General features: G+C 44.9%; 3 protein-coding genes across 4 annotated transcripts in view; 2 read left to right on the forward strand and 1 right to left on the reverse strand.

Moving 5' to 3' along the window:
• Nucleotides 1-709: 709 nt before the first annotated feature.
• TFPI2 (tissue factor pathway inhibitor 2) lies at nt 710-6,836 on the reverse strand. Of its 2 annotated transcripts, none has more exons than XM_086741517.1 (5): nt 6,439-6,836; nt 6,156-6,335; nt 5,475-5,654; nt 4,021-4,194; nt 710-1,785 (listed from the first exon to the last, which is right to left on the reverse strand). In XM_086741517.1, the coding sequence occupies exons 1-5, from the start codon at nt 6,518-6,520 to the stop codon at nt 1,697-1,699; spliced, it is 705 nt and encodes a 234-aa protein (XP_086597643.1). In that variant the 5' UTR covers nt 6,521-6,836; the 3' UTR covers nt 710-1,696. The 2 variants fall into 2 exon arrangements, with proteins under 2 accessions (XP_086597643.1, XP_086597642.1); XM_086741516.1 differs by having other exon boundaries at nt 710-1,788; nt 6,439-6,829.
• Nucleotides 6,837-9,625: 2,789 nt separating this feature from the next.
• On the forward strand, nt 9,626-12,986 carry LOC104486053 (guanine nucleotide-binding protein G(I)/G(S)/G(O) subunit gamma-11). Its single transcript, XM_086741631.1, has 3 exons — nt 9,626-9,769; nt 9,932-10,030; nt 12,528-12,986. Exons 2-3 carry the CDS (start codon nt 9,935-9,937, stop codon nt 12,651-12,653), a joined length of 222 nt encoding a protein of 73 aa, XP_086597757.1. The 5' UTR covers nt 9,626-9,769; nt 9,932-9,934; the 3' UTR covers nt 12,654-12,986.
• Nucleotides 12,987-13,145: 159 nt separating this feature from the next.
• LOC104483594 (putative acyl-CoA dehydrogenase 6) overlaps nt 13,146-27,512 on the forward strand; it is an 87,284-nt gene continuing 72,917 nt past the window's right edge. Inside the window, exon 1 of the mRNA XM_086742340.1 lies at nt 13,146-13,301. Within this exon, the coding sequence (XP_086598466.1) occupies nt 13,146-13,301 (156 nt within the window). The remainder of the gene's footprint in view (nt 13,302-27,512) is intronic.

Consider the following 27,512-nt stretch of genomic DNA (forward strand, 5'->3'; position numbering starts at 1 on the left):
CATGCCCTGCCTCCCCCAGGGAAGTTAGACTGTCACCATGTCTGCATGAAGGCTGGTTACCAGAGAAGAGGTTTGGTATGGGCTAAACACTCAAAACTGTGTCACTAGTTACCTGTAATTTTCTGTCACAGCGCATGCTCATTGCTCTGCACTAAGTGACAGATTAACTGAAATAAGGTTTTTTGAGATCAAGAACAAGAAATGGAGTGGTAGAAACACTATGGGAAGCACAGCTTACTGCTTTAATTGAAAATCCAGCAGTGAGAGAAAAATCAGTAAGAAAAACAAATCTTGACTAGTTTTCCCATCATGTTCCCTCTCTGAAATGGGGATAAAACACACACCTGACATCTTCCAGCTGAAAGCCAATGTCATTTCAAGCAAATAGCCTGCTACCCACACAAAAGCTCTTCAGGTAGTGCAGCATCAAACAGGAGACCCAACAGCAGATAATCGGCTTAACTAAGCACCCCTTTGAGAGCAGCTCTTCAGGGAGAGCCAGCTGAGCTGTAAAAACTGCTGGGGATGAATGACATCAGTGCAATTTACTGGCTTTCTTCAAATAAAGACCTCAGCGTAAGGAAATAATTTAAGAGACAACTAAACTATGCTAGAGTCATAATTAGTAAATAATAGGTTCCATTACACATATTGGTGTATACAGCTAATTCAGGATAACGAAGAGAAGTACGTGACAGAACAAGCTCTCTTTTTTTTTCCAAAAAAACATTTTATTAACATTACTTATGAACTAATATTTAGAAAATATTCTAGGTGAAATTAACTGAAATTCAGACATGGCTCAAATACAAAACATAAAAGAAGGTGCACTAATATTGCCATAGGCATAGTCCACCACAAGAAATACAATAGTGCCTCAAAAGAGGGATTATATGAATTTGCAGAAGCTTCTGCTTTTCTGCTTTAACAGCCACTGCATAAACACAAATATCAAGATCCTCAGCAAATGTAGTCAGTGTAGCTCCATTAAAATCAATTAAAATATGCTAATTTATGCCATATGAGGATCTGGAGTATAACTTAGCAGAAATTTCAAAGGTAGAAGTAATGGCTACATTTTCATTTTAATAGTCAAGTAGCTTATTCATTGCCTTTGTCAGAGTGTTTATCAAAGTTTCCCTGTTTCCAGTTTTCTCTTGTGGGTTGAACCAGATTTAAATTTATACTTCTTTTACTGTTATGAATGCTTCTGAAAGACTTGACTATGAACATAACTGTAAAGGACAGTCTAATTAAATTGCACTTCTGAAACGTTCCTTTTCTTTAGCAAGCAGAGGATGCCAAAAATAAATCCATGGTAAAGATTTAGCTTTGTACTCTCCTTAGTTATACTAAGAGATAATTGATTTTTCAAATCTTAATTGATTGGTACCAAATGAAATATTCTCCGAAGGCAGTAGTAACATTCCCCCATAAAAACATGGAAATCTAAATACATGGCTTTGCCAAAGTATTACTGCAAAGACAACAGAGCAGAAGAACCAAATTTAGGTTCATTCTTCTTCTATTAAATGCAGTTTTTTATAAAAAGTAAGTTGGAAATAAAAAGCAGTTCTGAAAGACAGAACTATGTTGGTGTATAAAACTGTGTGGAAACTATCTTACAAAAGAAGAAAGTGGAATCAAAAGAAGGTGTTTCAAATATCCAAGAGCAAACAAGCTTTAAGACTTCTGGTTATACGTGTTGAGGTTTTTTAATCAGTTTTCTCATCATTTTTCTGCGGTATATATTCATTGGCTTGCTGATTCTTGGTTTCTGAGTCCCTGCTAAGAAAATAAAGGAAGCAGTTAGGAAAACAGTATGACAAAACTGTTAGTACTCTTCATTGTTTGGGGTGGGTTTTTTTTTTGTATTATGCTGTTCGAGCAGTTGATCCAATAATAACAAACATATCAGAAACTGTAAAATGTGTTCTGGACTCCCTATTCTCACACACTGCAATGTGTCCACCTTTGGCACTGGAATCCTACTTTGCTGCTCTTTTCCTGAGCAAGTATCAAAGTCTTTTCTAGCTGCCCTGCAGTGACAGCAGAATGGAAGTAAACATACTGCTCTAGCTGAAAATAAATAAATAAATAAAAGAACTATTACTACATTTCTCTGAACAACATTGGGGCAAAGTCTAAAAAGTCTAAAATATACAGCACTTGTGGGAGACGAAAAGGTAAAATGATTTGGGTTTCTGCACAGAACTGGGTTTCACACAGAATCTGCAAAGTGGCCAAAGACAGTCGGAGTTATCTCCAGAAGTGCTTACCAAGGTCGCATGAAATGTGAGAGTGCAGTTCAGAAAGTAAGTACTTTGCAAACCTGACTGAAAACCTTTTGTCTTTACGCTACCTATTTACCCGCATGTAGAGCCCGCGTGGCCAGTTCCCAATCCTGTCACAAATTTGTTTTCTTTTCCAATATAAACTTTTTAAATTAAATGAATCGGAAACTTTTTCACTCCAAAAGCTATAGAACAATTTAGACAGCAGTCGCATATTTGCACAGGGAAGGTCAACTTAATTCAACCTGAGACTCCAAAAGGTAACAGGAAAGATGCTGGGGAGGGAATTATGGGAGTGGGAGAGAAGGCGTGGCTTAGGTTGCCTGAAAGATCTGTTTAATGTTGCTGTACACTCCCAAGCTATAGAAATGAATATATATAGCACAACATTAATTAGCACTAATTATGTCCTTAACTATGGGCTTTGGTTGTAGCAAGCCCTACTGAATTGTGAAATCCACAAGTTGGTGAAAAAGCTTAAAACTGATCCTTTATGTTTGGCTATCTGGTGCTCTTGCCACGAGACAGATCACATTTCCTTACTTCTTTCTTCCATGAAAAGAGGGAGAAAGGGAGAACCCCCCAATGGATCTGGCTGGGTGTGGGTAGGGACAGAGTGCAGAGGAAGGACGCTGCAGAGGCAGTTCCTTCCTCTTCTCTCTTTGCACACTTAAGCTGGAGCCTGGCCCTACCTTTTCCCAGGTAGTAATAGATGCAAATTAGATAATCACAAGCATCTCAGATAGACTTAGCACGCTATTAAAGACTCTCTTATAAAACTAGAATGACAAAGACACACTCAGACTTGTCACCCACAGAAATATTACTACCATGACTAACTGGCAGACAGTATTTTTACTTCTGAGGACTGTTCTTAGGGTGCAATCCCTGCCTCAGCCCTGGACTTCCAGCCTAGAACTAAAGAATCATATCTCTTTTTTTTTCCACCAAAGTCAATGTACATGCTAGATACAGCCTTATTTTTTTTTCCCATTAGTACCAATTTTTAAAATACTTTGCTGTGTCTGCTTCCTGAGTGCTCTGGGGATCAACATATAATTATGCTTTTCTCTCTCTCATTGATTTACATATCAAATGAATTAAACAAGAGTATTAAAATTTGGAATAGCTAGTATAAACACAGGACTGCAGGTAAAAGCACATCCATTTTGACTTACAAGCACAGCCAGCAGCTGATTTGAATAAAACCATTACAAAAAATCAACTATCATTCCCAATCCTTCCCCTCTACAACCACAGAAACAGTTGACTCAGCGTAACTGATGAGGCAGAAACCTTTAGTAAAAGGAATGGGAAACAGGAACAGGTAGCAGAGAATCAACGGAGGATGGTAACTGGTGAAAATGCGAAGGAAAGAAGTCAATTGATTTCACAACTTACTTTAATCCTACTTTAAAATACTTGGAAGAAAATGAGACCTTAATTAATGTTCATGCTGGTTCTGAACAGTTTAAAGATTGATTCCTTGTGGGCTCTAGTAAGTTAATGTCTTTTTGTGTGTCCTCCTCTACAATCCATTCAAAAATGGTGTAACCACCTCACATCGCCCTGTTCTCGTCAGAAGGATTTAGTCTTGCATCTCAGTTTTCCCTGCCTTTGAAAACACTGAGTCCAAAACGCAAAAAGCATACAGTTGTAACAAGCCATGGTGAGTATTTGCATTGCTTTATCTTCTTGTGACTGACAAAATATAAAAAAATCTTACCTTTTCTGCAGACATTGTAGCAATCTGTTTCAGTAACGAAGTTATTGGCATTTCCACCACAGCCAGTATATTTGAACTCCTTACATGATTTACTCTTGGAGTCGTAGTAATAGCGAGGTACAGAAGAAGAACACAATCCTTCATCCTTTGGGCTATAGCATAGCAAGGGACCAGCTTGAAAAAGAAAAGGGGGCGGGGGGGGAGAGAGAGAGAAAGACAAATTACACAAATTTAATCTCTATGGCTTGCTTCTTAAAATTTATCCTGCAATAAATTTTGTGGCTAAACAGCTCTTGTTCCCATTGAATTGATGTGATTGTTACCAATTACTTAAAAAACTTATTAGATCTTATTCTTGTGACTTATGAATTTGAGAAAGCAACAGACAATCCCAGAAAACAGGATTACTATCCCACAAGTGAAATTCATCAGCTTGCCCCATTTGTGGTGCCGTACATAAAACAGCTGAGATATTTACATAGTCTGGCCAGAAGTCTTATTCCATACATACAGGAATATAACAATAATTCCAGTGGAACTACCTCTGTAGAGGAAAAAGGCACTATTTTGTTTATCCTTGCTATGATTTTGCCAGCAAATCCTGACCCTTGCAGCAAAAAGCACAAAATCCACAACTATCGTCACAAGAATCATGCTTCATTTTGCCTCAACAAAATTTTACTTTTCTTGCTGGAGACCTTTTATCAATTTACTGGATGTGCAAGAGAGAAATTAAAAACAATTCAGCATTCACTTAAGAAAACGCTGACAATCTGTCATCAGCCAAAAATAACTGTCTCATCAAGCACTAATAAAGCTTAGGCAGTGACAGCTTTTATATATTCTGGTAGATCTCTCTTCTTCAAAGACTCTATCTTGCACTGGATATTAGGCTGGTGTTTACGACAACACTTAGCTATAGTCACCTGCTCATAATTACCACCTCTCTTCTTTAAAGCTCGTATGGAGAGACAGTGAAGAGTCACGTCAGGCAAAAACTTTTATCAGAAGTTGAGCTGGTGAGTGCCAAAAACCCAAGCCACTTAACACCATCTCTCAGGCCTGAATTTTAGAAAGGCACTTCCACTTTCTCAGCATATCACTGCCCTGAACGTGACTGCTGCAACGTCTCACGCATCTGCCTCGACACAGACCTCCAGCCTTATTTCCCTGCAGATTGCACACATACAGTTCTCTAGAAGCCAAGAGATCAGTCGAGTGTAGCTGCGGGCATATTTAAGGTCCCAATATTAAGTTAATGTGCCATTTTTCTCTTTCAGCAATAGACAGCTGAGACAAGTGACACATGAAAGTCTGCAGACAATGCAAACATCTGCTTCACAGAAGTCTCCAACAACACCACTGTATGGGTATCCAGAGGAAAATATCAAATAAAATATCTTCATATCGCTTTCAAACCATCTATTTTATTAAAAATTCGGAACAACCATTACTTTTCTCTGGCAGGCAGTGGTCCACACAAGACTGCAGATCTCTGAAGTTGTTGCCATTTCCGTAACAGCCACCGTAGATGAACTCCTCGCACCTCATCGAGCTCAAGTTAAAGGCGTATCTTCTCAGATGGCTTCTGCAAGGTCCTCCATCAGCCTCCATCCGGCATAACTTGGGCACTTCTGCAAAAAAAAAAAAAAATGAAATTATTTCATTCTCTGTAAAATACTCCCCGTGCTGAACAACATGGTTGTGTAGACAAAACGCTATTACTCCGCTCGCAGGCAAGTCCCAGCTTGTCCCACTATCAGCGTTCTTTAATAAAGTGGGATAAGATTCACAGGAGGAATCTGATGCATTAATTAGCAACTAGGTGTAATTTTACATGACATTTAAAACACTTAAATTCTGCACGTCACCTCTGAGACAACTTGCTCTCGTTTCTCTGCCTAAAACTGCCACCAGCGAGAAGTTGCAACAAGCAGGGGGGACAGACGAGGTGGGTGCGAAGCGTCCCGCAGGCAGTCCAACCTCCCCGTCGGGGCTCCCGCAGCGCCCCCCCCCCTCCCCCCCCGCCAGCCCCAGCCCCCTGCCACCCCAGGCGCACTCCGGGCAACCGGGTCCCATCGGGACGGCCCCGGGGACCGGGGAGGGCGGCGAGGCCGGTCCCTCGAGGGACTCACTCTTGATGGTCCAGCAGCTCTTCTCGCAGTCGTCGAGGGTGAGGAAGTTGTTGGCATTGCCGTGGCAGCCCCCGTAGGTGAACTCCTGGCAGCTCTGCGTATGCCGGTCGTAGTACCAGCGCGGCACCAGGGCGCGGCAGGGGCCGTCGTCGGGGGGCAGCAGGCAGGCGCGCTGCTTCTCTGCGGGAGACACCGGCGACCGGGGCTGAAGCCACCTCGGCGGCGGAGGCGGCCGCGGCCCCGGGCAGCCCCCCGCGGGGTCGCGCCCAGCGCCCGCTCCTACCTGTGAGGGTGCGCGGGGCCAGGGCCGCGCAGGCCAGCGGCAGCAGCAGCGCGGGCAGGGGGAGGCGGCGGCCGGCGGCCATGTCGCGGCGGAGAGGGAGAGCCGGTGGCAGTAGGGTCCCGGGAGTGAGCAGCGCTGCCCGGCCCGACGGCAGTGTTTTATATGCGCCGAGGTGGCTTCCCCGGGCCGCCTCCCTCCTTGCGCATGTGGTGGGAGGGGAAGGTCTGATTCAGCGGGGCAGCAGCTCCCCGCTGACCCGGCCGTCACCGGGGCGCGGCAGGCTGCCCGCCTGCCTGAGGCCGAGCGGCGGGGGGCGCGGGAAGACCCCCTACTCAGCCGCCGTCGGGGAGGCCCCGTGGTCGAGGGGAGCAGCCGGGCCCAGGCAGGGGTGGGTGGGGGGCTGGCTCGCCGTCGGGCTTCCCCCGCCCTCGACGGCGGAGTGGCCTCCGGCGCGGGGCTGCGGGGAGCTGGCCGGGGTCCATGGCTGTCCCGTCCCGTCCACACCCCCTCCCCGTGCACTTTACGGGATGATGCTCAAAGCGCATTTCCTGTTAATCACGGCGAAATCCGGGACGGGTCACTTAGCAAAAGTCCTCTCCCCGCTTGGCCTCACCCCTGGGGCCACTGTTGCCCGGTGCCCGCGCAAGGCTCCGGGCAGAGGGCGGCAAGACACTGAAAATCAAAGACGGGAGCCGGGCCTGATCCGGCCGGGCCAGGCACAGGCCCCTTAGCGAGTAACCCTTGCGATAACATCAATAAACGTGGGCGACCAGTCTAAAACCGTTGTGTGTCACTCTAATGAGCTTGAGGAAACCGAGGCACCGTTGGCGGGTTCGGATCCCTGGGAAATCCGAGGGGCTGAGGGGATGAAACCTCTGGCTAGCCCAAAGAGAGCTGGATTTCAGGAAATACCATGACTTGTCTTATTCTATAGATTTTCACCCCGCTAGGCAACCCGGTGAGGTGTGGGGGAGGAGGGGGTGAGCGGCGAACAGCATGCTTTCCCTCTCTAATCTATTTGAGCCATTACATTAATTAGCGTTTACTCCAGATACAATACAGTAAGAGAGATAAGAGTGGCTGCAAATTAGGCGTGCTCTCTATAGAAAACAATAAACTAATCTGATCTCCTATTGTTCTTCTCCGCTCCCTTTACAGCACCGGTGTTGGGCCTCAGTCCTGCATGCAGGCGCTGCTGTCGATGGGATTGCGATACAGGGCCCTGGAAATCTGTGGCCTGCAGGAAAGAAACCGCAGTCCGTACGGGCTGTGAGGAGGAGGAATTTACAGCACCCTCATTATTTCAGGAACTGACTTTCTCTCCATGGCTTCTCTGCTTTTCTTATCTCATAGAGGATTACAACCAAGTTTTCTGATACAATTTTATTTTTCATAGAGGCAAGAAAAAGGAGCAAATTCAACCCCCACCTAGGTGGCTTCTGGGAGTGTATGAACCAGACCTCTCCCCCTCCTTTTTCAGCACTGTTCCTTTTTTCAGCACCTCCGGTTGTCAAAGGACAACTGGCTGCTTTAATGACGAAAAGCCCCCATAAACCCTGGTACAGTTTGAGACATCACCATGGGACAGATCTGCCATGTCTGGGAATGTTCCAGCTGCAACTGCTAATAAGAGGTGTCCTCATTTTTAGTGTTGGGTTTTTTTTAAACTTATTAAGCACAGCAACTACAATACAGCTTAGGTCACTCTGGTAGGGAGAAAAATAAAACAACAAACCAACATATCTTTTATATTTCCAGAGAAAATCAAAAGGCCATCTTTCTAATGTTAGGAAATTCTAAAGTGATTGTAATATGGCTAGACTGATGTCCTCTAGCTTTCATCATATTTAGCTGGAATTGCAAAGAAAATCATTGAACTATCACTTTAAACAGGAAAATGAATGCTGTTGTGCAAATACTATTTTCTGTATTTTCCATTTCCTCTGTGCACGCACACATACAAATCAAAGTTTGAGCTAAATCCACCTATCCAACAGCGCTGGCTCCCCCGGGACCCTGGCTGGCCAGCTCCTTCCACCTGTTTTCACTGGCCCAGGGACCAGCAGCTGGTGGGGTTTGGGGATAAAGCTGCCAGCGTAGATGACGGGGGTGTAGAAATTGCATTCCAACAGCTGGGAAGGGCGGGGATAATGGCCAGAGGGAGAGGAAGATGAACTGCTTTTAGTGAACTGGCTAAAATAAAAGAAATACAAATCCCGAGAGCAGTATAGGAGCAGCACTGGAGAAGAAAGATGTGAATCTTACATGCTGCTGACAGCTGCTTACATCTGGTGAGTGGGGAGAGGAGGAAAAAGAAGTGTCTTTAAGGGGAAAAGCCAGAGGTGCAGGAGTGACTGAAGTGCCAGATAACAGACGGATTCATACAGGCCCATTTTAATGGCCTGCAGCCTTGTTCAGTGTAAGGGGTCGTGGATTCTGCCTCCACTGGTTCTGTAGGAAGGCAGCTGCTGGGATCCAAGATGCCAGGTGCTGTACAAACACGCGTGGAGGGACCACCCTGTTCCAAAGAGCATAGCGCCCTGCTTGGATTATAGACCTCCAAAGTATATGCAGCCACGGGAGAAGTTCCTTGGCCCAGTTCCTTCTTTTAACCCATCATTTCTTCTGCAGACAGTGCCCCATCCTCAACACCCGTTGGAACTCCATGACTGCAGAGATGCTCTGTGCAAGTCAGGCACGAGCTGCCTCTCACACAGAGCTGCAACTCTGCTTTGCAGACCTACCTACCCACCAAAGTTGCTGTGCCTGCCATCAATGGCCTTGCCACCTGCCGGGACGCTTGACCTGAGAGCGGTTCCTTCCCCTACCTTTGGTCCAGTCCATTCGTAGTTTCCATGCAGAAGTATCGAGGAGCGTGCCCCTGCAAACCACCTATGGCTGCCTTCACTGCTCGGCAGAGGAGCCCGCGGCCCAGGGATGCTGGTGGCACAGGGGCAAACAAGGATCATCGCGAAGGCCAGGAGGAGCAGGAGGGCAGAAAGACCTTGCCGCGGGGCCAAAACACCCGGCCGACCCCTCTGCCTTTGCCCCGCAGCGGTGGTGAGGAGGGAGAGGAGGGGAGAGGCCCGCACAGGAGGGGACAAGCCAGCTCAGGGGGCCCGGGGCCCGCGTCGGGGCGACCGGACCTTCCCCGTGCAGGCAGGGCCCGTGTCAACGCCCCGGCAGCGGGGCCGGGTCGGGCGGCGGGTTTTAATCCGGTTAAAGGGGGGGATTAGCGTGGCGGTTTAAAGGCCGGAGCAGAGCCGGGAAGGGGGTGACAGGAGAGGCGGAAAGGAAGCAGCCGCCGCCGAGCAGCGGGGCAGCCCGGACGGTACCGTGTTGAGCGAGCCCGGGGGCGGGCCGGGGGCGGCCGTCCCACCGCCCCGCCACCCCGCGCCCGCCCGGGGGCTCCGGCCCCGCGGCCTCGCTGCCTAGAGGTAACCCTTTTGTCCTTCCCTCCTTCCCTCCCTCCCTCGGCGCTTTGGTGGTGTAGACGATGCCAGCCATCAACATTGAGGACCTGAGCGAGAAGGACAAACTGAAAATGGAAGTGGAGCAACTCCGGAAAGAAGTGAAGCTGGAGAGGCAGCCGGTGAGTTGGCCGCGGAGAGGGGGCTGCCCGGACGGCGGGGCCGGAGCGGGGAGAAGCCCGTTGCTTCTCCGGACGAGGGTGCGGGGGCTCATGCGGCGCCCGGGAGGGGCTGTGGAGGGCGGCGGGAAGCCCTGCTGCAGCACCGCTCCCCGTCCCGTCCCGTCCCGCACCGCCCCGCACCCGGCCGCCGCCGCCGCCCTCTCCCCCCAGCCCCGCTCCCCGGCTGGGCAGCGGGCGAGGGATAGAGGCAGGATCCGTTCAGCCCGGTCCAGCAGAAAGACGAGGCCTGTGGGCCAGTTCCGCTGGTGGTGCCTTTCCGCAGGTGAAGTAGTTTCCAGGGAAAATTTTGTATTTTTTTTTTTCACATTTTCATGGATGACAGACACGCAGAACTGATCCTGCTCCATGATAAAACTATTACTCTTTTTATTTTTTTTTTTATTCTGCATGCCAGCAGAAGCAAACTACATCTAAATAAACGCTTCTAGTTAAAGCTAAAAATACATTTGTATGTGGGAATCGGTGGCATTAGTCACGGGAATTACGTTGCAGGTCTAGGTGTTCAGCCTATAAAATAAGAAAGCTACAGTTACATTTTAGCTGTCAGTTAGGTATCAGTGATTGTAGATGTTATGGTATAGTCAAAAGCTCCAGCAGTATTGAGGACTCCACATCCAAGAACTATAGATATCTATATCCTCCCTTAGAGAGTATTCAAGCAACTGAAATATAATCTGCAGGATGTACAGATTTTGACTTTTATAAGAATAATTATTTAAAATTCTTGCCTAAATTTTCAGAATCAACCAAAAGTCTGATCACGTCAGGGAAATGGATATTTTCAAGTCCCCTATAGTAAAGCACAGGCAACATCTTCACTTTTACCAGTGCAATGTAATACAAGTTTAACTGTGAGAATGAAACCAGTGTTGTAGTGGTCAGAGTCCCCTGGTACCTGTATGGGTGTTATGGGGACAGCGAAATGCAGAAGCCGCACTTCTGTTGTCACCAAAAATAAAAACGTTCAGCCAAAGTTTTCTTGACCTCTTCCTATACCTTTACAGCACAAAGAGGAAATATCCTTTTGAATATTTTTTTTGAGTGAATAAAAATGTCTGAATGTGTATTTAAGCAGACTTTTTTTTTTCTTATGTGTGAAAAAGATCCCAGTGGTGCTGACTGAAGTAAAAAAAACCTTGGTCCTGCACATACTTTGGAGCACAACTGTGCTGTGGCATAAGGCGCCCCAGTTTGAATGAGTAGGGTTTGCGAGGCACCAAAGAGCAAGGCACATGTAATGGGATTTGTAGGTCTAAATTCTTCTCTGCTGTAAGGCAGCTAGGGGTAGTTAGACCTTGTTTTATGCACTGTTTAATTGGGAATTAACTCTTTGAGTTATTTCTGATGGCTTAAAGCTTAATTTTGCTCAGGCCATACTCTGTTGTCCCGTGATAGAGCAGGTAAATTCATCGGTTCTCTTGTCATAATTTTATCTATGGGGTAAAAATATCATTAACAAAGAAGGCAAGGGGCCTTAAATGAGAAGTACGAGTCATCTGGTGGCCTGGCCAACAGCTGGTTCCTGCTGCTGACTCTGCACTGCCGTGCCTCCGCAGGGACTGCGAGTAGGAAGGGAGGAGGTGGAGACAGGGTCGGGAGCCTGTCCTCAGACCTGTCAGGTGTTCGAGCACCCAAGGACAGCTTCTGCTGACACAGGGAAGGGAAAGGAGAGATGTGCGTGGCCCAGGATCCTCTGGAACTGGTGGGATTTGCTTGTGCACCCTCAGGCTCCGCAGACACTGTTACGACACGTGCTCCTGTCTCAGCGAGCAGAAACTAAACTCGTTTCTTCTTCACAGGGGGGTTCTGTGCAGGCTTCCCTACGTCAATGCTCATTTGCTATCAGTGTCATGCAAAGTGTTCTCTCATATCACAACAGTCTGTTTTATTAACTGTAGTGCGAAATAACCCCAGGTAACCTGTAAGTAAATTGTCTTTCCTAGTCAGATCTTTACTCCCATGGTTGGTATCGTAGAACCACAAAGTGAGAATTTGTGTTACCACTGAAAAATCATTACTGCATGTTTTGTTTGGGAAAAACACCTGAAGTCATAAATACTTTGAAATTGAATTGAAAGTTACTGATCCTGAACCCATTGACAGTAACTTATGCTGATGCTGAAGCTCAATAAGGTATTTTAATAAAAGTATATCGGGTAATTAAAAAAAAAAGGCAAGTTTAACTGTGCAGCAGCTGCTGTTCCGGGTGGGATATACATTCCCAGTGCCACTCGCACATTCTGTGAATATCGGGCTGCGAAAAAGTGGAAGGAAGCTGAGTCTGCACATGCTTAGGGCTGGCTCTGCGGTCAGATGTTTTACATGGGACGGGAAGGTAAACAGGAGCAGGAAGGACCTGAATGCAGGGCTTCGCTGTTCCGATGTGCGTGGTGAGCTCCAGCCCTAACGCTGCCCCTTCTCTCTCCTTTCCCTCCAGGTCTCCAAGTGCTCCGAAGAGATCAAGAACTACATCGAGGAGCGGTCGGGCGAGGACCCGCTGGTGAAGGGGGTTCCCGAGGACAAGAACCCCTTCAAGGAGAAGGGAGGCTGTGTCATCGCCTAGGGAGGCGAGCCCGGCGCCCGCCGCCCGCAGACGCTGCGGTTGTACCCGTAGGGAGTCACTAGCGTGTCCCCACCGCCGCCGGTCCTTGTCGAACGAGCACAGGAGTGGATTTATTATTGTTATTATTTCCCTTTTTTTTTTTTCTTACAAAAATAAAGAAACCAAGCCAAAAACAGCCGAGCCCCGCGTCGGTGGCTCGGCAGGGACCCCGGTGGGCCGTCCCTCCTCCCGCGGCGGGGCCGGCTCCTTTCGCTTCGCGCCGCCCGCTTTCGCCGCCCGTTTACCGGTTGCTTCGTGGCTGTTCTTTGGCATTAAAAGAAAACCTGCCCGTAACCCGAGAGCCCTGGCTTGCTGCGAGGGAAAGGAGCTGGAAGAGGGACGGGGACGGGGCACGGGGGGGCGAGGAGCACCGGGGCCGTTACCGCCGGCCGGGCCGGGCCGCGGCCTTCGCGCGGGGCGGGGCGGAGCGGCGCGGGGCCAGCAGTGGCGGCCATGGCACTGCGCGGCAGCAGGCGCTGGGCCCGCATGGCCTGGGCGCTGCGGGGCGGTGCGGCCCCCGGGCGCGGCGGCAGCTCGGGGCGGCGGGACGGCGGGCGCGGCGCCTGTGACACGGCGCAGCACCGCGACTTGCGGGCTGCCCTCAGGAAGGTACCGCGGGCGGGGGGGGTGGGGGGAGTGAGGGCGGGCGGCGGCGCTTTCTCATGGCGGGACACCCGGCCGCACCGCCCCGTACGGGGAGAGCAAGCGGGGCACGGCCGGGAATGTGTTTAAAGAAGTAAACTTCCCGCTGGCAGTGCCAGAAACGAAGCCACGTGTTCCCCCGCATAGAACACGCAGGACAGCAAAACACTTCCCTGCCGTGTGCCGCTACCGGACCCGTGCCGCCACCGGCCGGTACGCGGGAGTCCGGAGCTCCCTCCCTCCCGGCGGCTGCCACAGGCAAGGCCAAGGTTGAAGTTCGGTACCTGCTACAAGGAGTAAATGCCACCATCGCCCCGCCGCATGTGAACATTGGGATGTGCACGCAGAGGGACACAGTACAGAGTCTAAGGACTCCTCCCTCCTTTACCTATAGATAAGTGTACAAATCCTGGCCGGTGCCAGAATTTTAAAATTTTTAATTTTTAAAAAAGTACACACTGGATTGCCAGGTATTAACTCATTTATGTGACTTTGGAGCTGTGGTATCGTATCTTTTATAGATGCTTTTTAAAACAACACAGAGGTTCCAGCATTTTCATGGATAAACTTAACCTTTTCCAAATTTCACCTCTTTCCAGTTCACTGTAGGCCAAAGATAGTTGAGCTACTTTTAGAATCATAGAATGGTTTGGGTTGGAAGGGACCTTTAAAGGCCATCTAGTCCAACCCCCCCACAAGGAGCAGGGACATCTCCAACCAGATCAGGTTGCTCAAAGCCCCGTTCAACCTAGCTTTGAACATTTCCAGGGATGGGGCATCCACCACCTCTCTGGGCAACCTGTTCCAGTGTTTCACCATCCTCAGCATAAAAAATGCTTAATCAATTTTTTTATGACTAAGATGAAATCTGTTATCATTGAGCTGTAGCAGTTGTGGGTTAATCTTCAGTGTTACAAAAAACCAAACCTGAGCGATAGAGAAAAGAGATGCATGGTCAGTCTGCTTCCTAAGAAATTAGTTTAATCAGTCTAAATTCCTGGACTTTCTGCAAAGCAGAAATAAACTGCCAGAGGAAGAATCAGTAGAAGAAGTTGTAAATGAGTCCTCTCCTCTCACCTGGATTAATAGTGAAGGATTGGGTAGGTAATACCATAGTGTCAGATTTGTGCTGATCCCGTCTGGAGCAAGCATCTGCAGAGTCAGCTGCCCTCGCACGCTGCTCCCCGTTACCTGCCCGGGCACTACAACTGCATTAGTGAAATATCAATGTCCTGAAATACAGATGACAAGGACAGACCTTGTGAACGCAGTAATCTGGAAGATTTTAAAAGTCCTGCTTTGTCAGGGGTAGGTTAAGACAGACAGACATTGTTTTGTATCTCAGGTGTTTCTAGCTGTGCATTTACTTAGAGATCAGGTGAAAACTAGGGGGAAGTGGCTGTATTAGTGTCTGCTGGTGGGGTGTTTGCTGCTCTGCTGTGTGACACAATGAATTTTTTTACAAATAGTATTTCCTCCCCCCTCCTTGTTTTTATTCTCGCCATGCCTCTTGAAGTTCAGCTGACAGTGTGCCCTGCCTTCCTGGGTTTAGTGCAGATGATTGCATCATGGGCGAAGAGGGAACGTTTATCACATAAATTCTTGTGATGAATATATTGTACAAGAAATTATAGTAAGCAACATAAAACCAGTTTTATCTTTGCCCTGTATTTTACAAAATGCTTATATAGCATTTATTTTAGATTGTATCTGACCATATAGAAAAAAAATAAATCAACAATTTATGTGAAATCCAGTCTGATGTTGTTCACCGCAAAGCTTCTAGCAGTCAATGTTTATTTTGACTTAAGTTAAACCTGTCCCAAATTACTTCAGGATAAACTGAAAAGTCAAGTCTTTGGGAGAGAATGACTGCTCAGGATCTGTAGCACATTTTTAAGTGTACCTGTTACGTAATTTGGGACACTCTTTCCTCTAACTAAATTCAGATGCAACTACCAGAGACATTGGAGAAATGAGCAGTGGAATTCCACTAGTGAGAACTGTTGTTTTTGTTTTTTTTTTGTCTCCATTCATTTTATTTTTTAATCTATTAAATTAATGTATTTTAAATGGTCTGTAATTTTCCAATTGTTCTGCACAGGATGAGGAAGAGAGTCTCGTATTTCCAGAGGGCTGTTTTTAGCAAGTGTATTGAAATAAGCCTGTGAGTGGTTTCCTTTACAACTTTATAGGTCACCACCCTTCCTCTTGGAAATCGAAAACTTAACTTTTCCTTAACTTGTTGAACAATGCTTGCAGTGCAGTGGTATCCTACGGCTTGCTGTAGTAGTTAAATTATAGTATATCTGGCTTGAAGGAAAAAGATTTAAGTTACTCAGTGTGTGTGTATGCATAACAATATGGATCTACATATAGGATATACACATGCTGTCCATTTTTCTTTTCCTCTGGCATTAGTAGTAAGAAGCTTTGGGAAGTAGGTTTGAAAAGGATTGGCATGTATTTTGCTGGACTTACATATAATATAAATGAGATTTCCTTTTATATCCAGTGGTGACTTGGTCTCGTTAGGCTGTGTTACATCTCTGTAGGATAAGGGGGATTTCCCCTGTGACAGTGAGACTCCACCTAAGGACACAGCTACCTTATTTGCCAATCTTGGCTTGTATGTAATGAGTTTCTCTTTATTAATATATGTATTTTTACAAGAATTAAAGCCCCCTTGTATTAGAGCATGCAGGATCTGAATTAAATATTGACATTAACTTTCTAGTAAAATTAGTGTAAGTTCTCTGTCAAAAGAATATGGCCGGTTTTGACCTGCAAAATACTGATGGGTGACCACCTTTGCCACAGGAGCACCTCGGATGGAGTTGGTTTATTTATATTTGTAGCAAATCATAAAAACCAGTGACAGAACAGTGACATAATGAGTTGCTGGTGTTACACATAAATCACTTAAAAGTTAGTTTCTCACTAAATTGAGGGGGAGAAGAGACACAGCTGGATCTGCAAAATACATGACTTCCATCTGTAATTTTAAAACCTTGTTCATTATGCACCCGAGGTAAAAGTTTCAGGAAGGAGAGAGTTAAAAAATATGACATTAGTAAGGCTCACAGGTTTTGCACTGAGTGCCCTTCTGTCTAAGGGAAGCAGAATGTATTCCCAGATTCTAGGGTGTTTGCAATAGTCTTTGTCATCTTGTGTCTGACAGTTTAGGGGCTACTTCTCTTGCTGGTGTAGATAAACAGAGCGATATCCTTTACTACTGCCAAGAATTTTTGGTGGTAATTTAACCAAGAGGAAATTTTCATAATTGATTTCTGTTGTTATTGGAAAGGGCAGCTGGGATATAACACTGTAATAAGGACCCATCCAGTACATGCACTGCTGCCCTACCAAGAGTTGCTTTTAAATCAATTTAGGAGAGTAGGAGAGAAAAAAAAATGAGCTTCAGCACAGTCAAGCAAGCTCTGTAAAAAGCTTTTTCTGATAATCAGAAAAATGTCACTTAATGTACAAATGCTTCATTGTGTAGCAAAAGTGCAGTAAAGGCAATTTTATGAACAATGCTTTTATTCGCTACTCAGTGTCGGAGTAGTGCATGCATCTGAGATTGCAGCTGCTGTGTCCAAACATTGGATTTTTTTCCTACCCCGTATTCACATTAGAACAAATTGCCACTGCATCTAGTTAGACTTCTCAATGAGGACCTTCTAGTAGGAGAACTGAGCCTAAAGGATATTTTTGTGGTTCAGGTCTAGCTTTTATGTTTCTTTATCATTGTCACGCCTGATCGGGTTATGCAGTGCAATTAAATCTCTCCCCCTGCCCATGTACCCACATTAATGAATGTGACATCTCCCAGCCAGGTGTCAGGGTGCTCTGGAAGCTGGTCTGCGTTTTGGCTCACTTTGGGATAAGCACAATGGTGTGTGTCATGATTGCATTTTCAAAGGCAGAAAAGGAACTTAGAAACTCCTCTCTTACTCTTCAGAAGAAACCAGCCTTTCCCAGGGGAAACTAATAAAATCCTGGAGGAAATCACATTGTTTGGAGAGAAACGTGGAACATTTTATTTCAGTTTAGCATTCTCCCAGTTGCACACACACACGCCCAAAAGGATAAGTGGAGAACAGAAGGAACTAACTAGAGCATGCTGAATAAAAATGTTTCGCATGATGCTGGAGCAATGCAGTAAGTAAATCCTGTGTAAGCTTCTTGTGGTTCAGGTGACAACCCAAATCTTTAGCTGATGATTCAGTATTATGAATTAACAGACCTTCAGTGAGGTCAGTTGTTTTAATCCATGAGGATACCCCAGAATTATTAGATACTTGGCTGGTAGGTGGTGAGCATAGTTTAAGTGCCAGCACATATAAAATGGCATAAGCTATGGGTCTGTGGTGGGTCTCCATCTATAGTTTGGCATGTGCAGAGCCATTCTTTGAGTAGCTCTAGAGAATATTTTTCCTCTTTCAGTGACACAAGACAAATAAAAGGTGAGGGCAACAATAGAGTTAGATCAGTTCCTGGGACTGTTTTCTGTTTTTCTAAAGGATTTGGTCATGATGTAGGCCTCCTGGCTGCAGTCAGTAAATCATGTTTTATGTCCAGGACTGCTTCTCTGGATACATGGGTGATAGCACAGATATCTCTGCATGTGGCCCACTGATGCACTGGGAAGTCCTAGAAGTACCACAGGAGACCCTGGTTGCCACTTGTGGTTCTGGTTGGTGAATAAGCATCATAAACATTTGGAAGCTCTGCTAATGGAGATCTCTTGATGAAGGAAATCCGTCAGTCCAGGTGAATGGTGTAGCCCACCCAGCACTGGGTACAACATATGATTAATGCAGCCAGTCTCTCCAACTGTTATGCAATTTTCAGTTTGCACTTGTGCCTAGTTGAGTGCTGAGCCCTTTGATGGGGAGCAGTGTGTGGGTGGCGAAGATGGATAAACTCCAGAGGCACATGCCTTTGAAGTTGGATCCCATCATATAATTCCACAATGTCCTGGAACCTTGTAGCAGAGAGGTGCCCTGAGATGGTGTTGGCCACAGTGAGATAACTTATTTTGTTCCTGCAGGGCTGTAGCCCAGAGTCAAAGCAGGATCCAAACCCCAACATCCCAAACTCTGGTGAGCATTACACTGTACCTCAGCTCTGCATCTCTGTGTTGGAAAGTATGAGTTACGGGGGAAAAAAAAAAAAAATACTTCACTTGCTCGGTCCTGCATCACTTTCACAGCTGGATACAAGTAGCTAGAGCTTCCTAAATGCTTGTCTGAGATCAGCACCTAAATGGACGTGGCACACATTTTTGCTCTTGTAGGACTACCCTGGTTTGAATGCATCTGCCCTTAGATCCTGGGAATAGCCATAACCTCGGCACTCACTTGTTCCCACTAATTCTACGTTCCCTGCATGCCAGGCCAGGAAAAAAAAAAAAAAAGTCTTTGCCTATTATGTTGTGAAAGTGTGTGGCTTGTGCTCACTCTGGTTCCTTCTGGGATGAGCTCTCCAGTTGAAGGTCAGGTTGATTGGGACAGTCCCATGTGGGAGTTTTTAGGTATGTCATAATCCGCGTGCGAGGGAAGATTAGTGACAAGATTAAGACTATGAAATCATGTGTTCTGGGAGTGGGTGCTGTGGGCAGTCTCACGGGGCACACAGAGAAGTTGTCGAATACAAAGAATCATGATTCTTGTGAGCAGAATTTGTGGTTGCTGTGGATGAGTCTGAACCCCAGTCAATCAATGGCTGATTGGAGGTGGAAAAAGGGATTTCTTTGATCTGTTGCCCGCCTCCCACCCTCCAATGACACCACATGCACATGTGGTTCTTGTCCAAGAAGAACACAGGGCCCAACATGGCTTAAAACACACGGCATTGAGTATCGACTGAGAAGTGCTCTTTTGTCTTTGAATGGAAGATACAGTCGATATTACTGACAGAGAGGTAGCTTAAGTAAAATACAATCTGCATGTGCTCAAAGGAGAGAAGATGAGAAATTCCATGGAACTAAACACAGAACTGATTGCCTGATCTCAGGAGGCTTTACAAATGTGTTCCTGTCCTCCGCTGCAGAACAGATTTCATAGAATCATAGAATCATAGAATGGTTAGGGTTGGAAGGGCCCTTCAAAGGTCATCTAGTCCAACCCCCCTGCAAGGAGCAGGGACATCCCTGACTAGATCAGGTTGCTCAGAGCCTCATCCAGCCTGGCCTTGAACATTTCCGGGGATGGGGCCTCCACCACCTTTCTGGGCAACCTGTTCCAGTGTTCTACTGTTTCAGTATGGCAGCTGCAGTTCTTGGAGTCCGGGGTGGAAAGAAATTTTGGGATCCTTCCTTTTCTGCCGTATTCTTGGATAGAGTAGTGAAGGGGTTGTGATTGGGAGTGTGCAGGGATTGCCAAGACACTCAGGTCTGTGCAGGAGGGATTTTCCCATGCAGGTGTCCTGGGAAGAAGGACATAGGGAGGGAGGAGGGGTTGGCTAGGATCATGTATGTCCTTCCTCAGCTGGAACTGGTCTTCCAGCATCTCATTCCTCAGGAAAAGGCTAAGCTGGGCTCGGCTCCCAGATCCTGGCCTGGACCTTTGAATTTCTTAGTGTGGTGATGATGTGTACCTCTGCTCCAGCGATGTCCCAGGGGTGCCAGCAGCTGCACAGGGTGGAGGGGCAGAGCATGCTTCTGCGCACTGTGGCAGACTTATAGGTTTTTAAGTTTTTGGTAAGCATTGGCAGAAACTTTGTCATTGATTTTGGTTTTTTTTTTGTCTCCTGGAGTAAAAACTGTAGCCAGGTGTATGGAACTAAAAGGTTGGCACTATTCAAATTTATGAACTAATAATCAGATTTGCTTTATGTGTTATGTATGTTGCAAGGAACTGTATCATGGTGAAAGGGAAGAAATGCAATGATTTAAACGGAAGCATGCCCAGTTACTCCCAAATAAACAGACCAGGCAAAATTGCAGAATATTCATGAAGTGCATGCTTTTTTTTTCCACAAATCAGATTTTGTAAAAATAGATGAGGACAGGTATGTTTTATTATATAATGAGATGCTACTCTTACATTATAGGGCTTTTCCCTCTGCTATTTTTTTCCCTTTGAGAAAGGGAAAATTTCATTTAGTAAGAGTTTGCTCCTGTATTTGCTGATCACTGCAGTCTCTAGCAGATTACATGGTTCCTTTGTTGCCTGTGGCACAGCTTAATTGAAGGTACAAAAAGGAATTGTGGTGCTCTAATTAATCAGTTTTAAATACATGTCTTCCCAATTCAGCTATATATTTTCCAGCACTCAGGAAATTTTTCTGGTTTTCTTTTATATGAGCTTACAGAATATTGGTTTTAAATCCGCTGGAAGCTTCTTTGGAAGCTCAGCTCTGGCCACAGCTACGTGTAATGGAAGTGGAGAAACCCAGACATGAGCCAGGCCTGTTCACCCTCGCTTTGCAGGGAGAGAGAAGAAGTATCCTAAAGATAGTCGGGGTGCTAGCGATGATGTTATCTGCCCCTTCGAACTGGCTTTATAGTGCTAAGTCCCTTAATGTCTCAAGCTTACGTATCGCCCATTGGGAAAGGAGAAAGGTAAACAACGTGAAATCTGTGTGTGTTTACGTATAAATGCACACACATGAGCAGAGTAGATTCTGGAGGGGTTATATGTCACATACCTGATGTGGCTGATATGTCTCTTTATTCTGTCAACTGCTTAGTACATTTACAAGCAAAATAAAAGATCGACAATGCAGTCCATGCAGAAAGAGGGTGGTGAGCATAAGTGCCTGCCATGGAGCCCGTGTTCAGCCAGGTCCTTTGATGTGTTTCTAACCTCATCTCTATGTAAACCCACCAAGACAAGGGGACTGGCAATGCTTTTGAGTCAGGTAGATGGAACCATTATCTTGCTTTTCAACATCTACTTAAGGTTTTTATGTATGGAATTAAAAAAAAATATATAGTTGTATTTTACTTGCCTTTTTTTTTTTCTTCTCAATGGTATCTGCTGGCTGGCTTGAAGTGTCTTTTCCTTCCAGAAGTTTTTATCACCAGACTGGTTGTGTCTTGTCCCATAGGCGCCATGCAGAGTGGTTGAATTCTGGCCATGAGATGCAAGGAAAGTTGGGGAGACCAAAGTGAACTGAAGGGCAGAGACAGCAGAGCATGGTCTTTTGGATCTCCCCAGGTCTGGTCTTTTCAAGGGGTAGCCATTCACAGACATCTTGCATGGTGTAGGAGTCTCTAGCGTGTTCTTCAAAGTTTGTGAACAAAGTTTCGAGAGCTACTTACCTGCCTTCTCTTCTTAAGTAATCCCACAACTACTCGTTTCTTGGTCAGAATTATTTGTTTAGTGTTCAAAAAGATACTGATAACAGCCCAACTCACTGTTTAATACCATTTATTTACCCAGAGCTTCTACATGATTGCTTTTTACTCTATGAATTTCAGTCTGTGCATCTCCCCTGTATGGGATGCACTTGGGGTGATTTCAGTAAGCTTGTCTGTAAAGGCTAAAACAATCACATTTCAGATGAGACCTGTTAGTCCTCAGTTATAATGGGGGAAAATGTAATAAAGAGAGATGCAGAGTAAACCACCGATACAACTTGAGGAGCATTTTTTCCTTCAAAAGCAGTAAAGGCTTTTAAAAAAGACATGGATATGTGTAGTAATTCCTCATTCATTTTCGATTTTCAGAGGGGAGAAACAAGATTGAAAATTCTAAGCAGAATAACAAAATGTTTTGAAGTTTCCAGTAGTTGTAGAAAAATACAGAAAGAAATCAAATCTGTTTTTTTTTCAAACCTTTATGTGAAAGGTTAAACCACACTCTCTAGTTTCATTGCTACTAGCTGTAAAGTTTTAAGTTAGACAGATACTTAAATACTGTGGGGTTTTTTGCTGCTATTTCCTCCATAATCAACATGCTACATGCACATTATTATTTAGTATCTTAATGATGGCTTGAAAATATTGAGACTTTACAAGGAACTGACATCTATATTATAATTTTAGAACTTGTTGGTCTGGGGTTTGTAAAATGAATCGTGCTGCTTTAAAAAGCTTAAGTCGAAATTACTTCATTTTTGTTCTTTAATTATCTGGATATTCTGCTTTTAGCATTTTTTTTTTCTGCCAAGTGTTTTTCACAGCAGTATGAAATGAGTGTCTATGCTTAAATCAAACTTTTTCAGTTCAGCCCTGTGTCATTATGGAAAACATTTACTTGGCTATTCCCAGCAACAGTGTGATGACAGCTCAGAGTACAGCAGTTTCCATATCATCATTGAGGCCCAGTCCCAAATCCTGTACTCGAATAGGGCAACTTTTTCAGTGACAGCTCTTGTAGACAGTCATTTGCCCAGTTGTTGCATCGTACATTTGACTGGATGGTCAAGCATGAATGTAGAATGAGAGGCGCAGATTGTATCCAAATGCCAAATCTTCCACATTGTGGGCAGGAGGGAGACTTGCGTTCCTCCTGCAAAGGGGAAACGTGTTTTGGCAGCATCTAGGACATTTGCTACCTTGACAGGACCCCTTGTGTAGTGGTGAATCATTTTTTACATAGATCTGGGTCGGTCCTAACCAAGAAGAGCATGTATGTTTTTATAAGAGAAGGAGTGAGAGCTAGTCTCCTTATTTTAATTAGTATTAAAAGAAAACACACACACACAAAAAAAAGCCCCAATCCCCAGAAAAAGGTCCTGCAAAACTTCCTGAAAACTTCACCCTCTGGTGATGATGCATCCTGAAAGAGGAAGCATTAGTTTGCCGCTTTGCTCTCTAGATCACTTCAGGCCTCAGGCAAGCTGGTAATATTGGATTTTGGTTGCTAGAAAAAAAGTGTTCTAAACAACTTTGTATGAGCAGGCAAGGTTAGCACTGCAGGGAATGTTTTCTGCCTGCTGTGTGGTTAAATCATCTTTGTGTGATGGAGCTATTTTTAACATGTTATCGTCTTGTGCTTCTGCACATGATGTCATTGGAGAGCGAATGATTGCCTCGTCCACTAGCATACCGACCACTGCGGGTCCAGGCTTGTCCCCACCAGGCTGGGCGATCCGGACACTTGGGCAGCTCCTGGCTTCTACCATGGCCAGAATCTCCTAGCACGTGTCATGGGGACTGGAAGCAGAGGAGAAGCTGCTGTCCTGCCAGCACTGGAGAGACCTCCCAAGTGCGGGAGGGACAGCAGGACCCTGCTTTGCCCACCACATGCCGGTAGACATTCTCGTCAGCGAGGTGCTGTGGCAGAAGCGCCAGTCTCTCCACACCTTCTGGAGTAGGTAGCAGCTACAAGGAGCTGACCTCCTTCTCTCGTCTGTCTGGATTCACCTCGATTCTGTCCTGAATGTGCTTCCACATCCCAGTCTTCTTCCCTGCACCCTTACCTTTCTGAAGAGTATTACTGGGAAAGGATTGTCCACCAAACTTTGTTTAGGGCTTTGGAGGAGTTGTAAGGGAGTCGAGGAGGGCCATAGCCTCCATGTCCAGGAGTGAGAAGAAACAGGCAATATATGCTAGAAAACTCATTCTGGTGTGCTTGGGATGTGTGCCTCGGGGTTTTGGAGGCTACATTTGGTAGCACCTGTGGATGACCCATGGGCTTGACCACCTCAACTCTGCATTGTATCTTGCTAAAGCGCTGCCTTGTCCTCGGCACTGGCATCCTCACGGCACTGAATTGTCTTGCAGTGCAGTAGCTGCTGCTGGAGACTGGAATAAAATCACAAGGTGAAATGTTATTTTGTGGGCTGTTAATTATTTTCTTTAGTTATTGCTGGTGTCGAAGGCAGAGGGCACTCTGATCTGTTACCTCCTTCCTTTCAAGTCAGCGTTATCTAATGTCTAGATACAGCCACTAAAGAACTGTCATTAGTGGTTTGTTGCTTATGTATTTGGTTTTTTTTTGGTTACATTAAAGATCCCATTAATTGTGTCATCTTTGGTTATTATATTAATAGAGCTAAGTGCAATTACTGTAACTGGATTTAAAGGGAAAAAAAAGGCTTCTCATAACGTAGTATGGTACAGTTATGTGGCACCACTAAATCCATTTAATCTTCTTCATACAAAATGCCTTTTTTTCAGACATTTTCTCTGCTTTTCTAGTAAGTAAGTTTAATGTCAGCTTAAGTATAACTTACAGGAAGCTTTAGTAAAAATTTATGCTATTTTGTAAGAATTCAGTTTATTTTATTTTTTTTTAAGATTCATCATCTTGCGAATTGTATGCTGGAATATACTACCACTATACCATATTATAAGGGGTGGATAGAAGAGGTATTGTGTGTAGAAGTGGTATGGTCTTTAATTTCTGATTGAAATTGCTTGATAAAAGGTAAACGTGCTGGTTAATAAGGGAGAGGAATCTTCAGTTGCTGTGAAGGACACACTCTCAGTACCAAAGTTAATTCAATTACAATTTCTACTTTTGTAGAAATAGTGGATTTATTTTAGAATGCAGTGAGAATTAAATAGCAATTGCTAGTGTTTCTGGGTAGGTGCTGGTACAATATCAGTAGAAAATACTGAGCATCATGTGAAGGAAAATCCCCAAATGTGTAGGTTTTGTTTCTCTTCTCATATAAATAGTGTACTAAGTTCCAGTGGAAAATAATCAAAACATGCAACTATCTGACAATATTTTGGGGAGATATTTTCATTGCTCTGTTTTAGAGAGAAATCAGAATAATCTATAATTGAAATAATCTGAATTTCTGTCTCTAACCCTTTCCCAACCCTGCCACTGCATTTGTCTGTTCCTGGTCAGGAAGCTACAGGTGCTGTTTTCACAAAACTTTGTCAGGACTATTTTAAATGAAAACACTTTTATTTTTCTTACCATCATTCGACATGAATTGAGTTTGTTGGCTTGATCAGTTTCCAACTGGGCAAATATCCACAGTGGTTTTTGACATAATTCACAGCTGATATCAGCCCTGAAGCCATTCTTTCAGCGGCTCCCCAGAGAGCATCCTGAGCTCTTGCTGGGATGCAGGCTGAACCGAGGCTGCCTCCAGAGCTGAGTCCTTTAGCTCTGCATCTTCATGGTCATGATCTTCATGCATCTTCAGCCTGAGAAAAATACCAGCCCCATATGTGAGACTTACTGTGCCCTCGCTGTCAGGAAAATATCAGAGTTTCTGTTGTGGTTTCCTTGATCAGCAGGGGGGAAAAACATACGGCTTCTAAATTGTCTTTACATTCTAAATGCCACTGAGATTTGGCCAGCTAGATCAGGTAAAAAGATTTCCTTTGTGGCTGGGAATATCTGTCAGATAGCAGCTGCATAATGCAGTGTTAAAATACTTCTACTGAGAGGAGTTTTAGGTCTTGTTACAGTCAGTATCCTCGTGATGCAAGTCTAAATGCTATCACCCATGATTTTCATATTTCTTCTGATAAAGCACATAAAAATAAACAATCCAGCTGCTTACCTACTTCCAAAAGCTCGCTGCTGTATGTTTGCCAAACACTACATGTATACCTTATGATTTATGTTAAGGTGCCTGCATAATTTGTGCCTGCAGCTCTTAGTGTTTGCTTCTTAAACCTGTGTGCATTCCAAAAATTTTAATTAATTTAAAGTTAATTTGTCAAGATTTAAATTAATTTAAGTGTGAAATATTTTTTCTTGGGGCATGGATGTGAGGAACTGGCCAAAGCCAAGGGAAGGAGCAAATTAATTGGTTAGGTGTGTGGCATTATTTGACCTGCATCCACATAAACCTGTCTTTAGCAATGTTTTCAGCACATGTTGTATAATTGCTTGTGTTCCTTCTGTCATTGTTGGCTTAGCCCTTTGAAAATCTCTCCCTCTGTTCAAGTTTATATGAAGGGATGGTGATATCCAGTAATCAGTACTGAAGCATTAGCCAGTTGTCCAGCACTGCAGTTCTCCAGCAATATGGCTTTTGTCTGTGATAGTACAAGGGGAGGTATTTCCCCCAAATCCCCTCTCCCACCCAAGCCATCTGCCCTCTGATTGCCCCAAAGCCTGCTCCTCCCTGCTGACTCTATGTGAATTATCTAAGGACATGTGTTTTCTGAAGGTTTATTTTGAGGAATGGTACTTTCAAAGGAATGAGATTGCATGCCTGAAAGTAGGTTGGTTTGTTTAGAGTCTTATTTATGATTGTAAATAGCATGAGTGATTTTTGCAAACAATTTACATGTAAAGCATAAAAGCTTTAAGTGGATGGTCCAGTGGCTAAGAAAGAACTGTGGATATCCGTGTCTGGACTGTGATATTAATTTTTTTTTCTTGGACTTAGAGGCATGCACTGTTTGTGGTTTGTTAGTTTTTTGTTGTGTCATGCAAGGGAGATCTCATTTTGCTTAACATGGCAAACTGCACCTGGCAATAATTAAACTTTGGCTCTGTTAAACAATTTGAGTTTTACTCAAAGGCAGAGGAGCAAGCAGGTTATAATCTGCAGAAATAATGTAAAATAACTTCTCTCTTGCCTTAGTCATTCTTCTGACTCTGTTTAACTTCAAAGGTAGCTTTGTATCTAGGCTGTGAAACACTTGGCCCTGTACCATCCATAACAAGCGCTGAACTCTGTTAGTACATTCACTTCATACTTTTGCCAAGATCCATCAAAACACTGGGATAACATTCTGTAAATACTTCATAACCTCTTTCAGGCATTTCCCTGGATGTTATCAGATGAGCATTACTAGATGTTATTACAATCAATCAAAAAAGTATTTCACCACCTGTAACTCAGCAGTAAGGGTCGGTGTCCTAGAATCTGAGCATCTAGGATCTGGCCATATAGAAGTTAAATATGGGTTATCCTAAATGCTGTCCTGGTGAGCATTTTGTTACCACTGATCATGAGGCCTGGCTTATTCAATATAAGAGAGGGAGAGGGATGATAATTACTGAATGAGTCAAACATTCAGTATATATGTTTCTCAGATTTTGTTGAGAGAAGTGAAAAAAGTGATTTCTCTGTTACCAAAAGTGAAGTATCCTTATTTCTGTGGCCAACCAGGAAGGAGAAAGCAGCCATATATGGGCTTAAATTCTCCGAAGAATGTGCAATAAATGGATAGCTCAGAAGAAGGCTTTGCAAGGTCTCATGAGCACAGCACAGCAGTTCAGGAGGGAGAGGAGTCTATTTCCAGCTCAAGAAATAGTTAGCACCACAGGACTTGTTTATTTAGTGTGGAGAAAAGAC

The sequence above is a fragment of the Chlamydotis macqueenii genome, chromosome 2, assembly GCF_036417535.1.
Source record: "Chlamydotis macqueenii isolate bChlMac1 chromosome 2, bChlMac1.mat, whole genome shotgun sequence".
Taxonomy (NCBI): Eukaryota; Metazoa; Chordata; class Aves; order Otidiformes; family Otididae; genus Chlamydotis; species Chlamydotis macqueenii.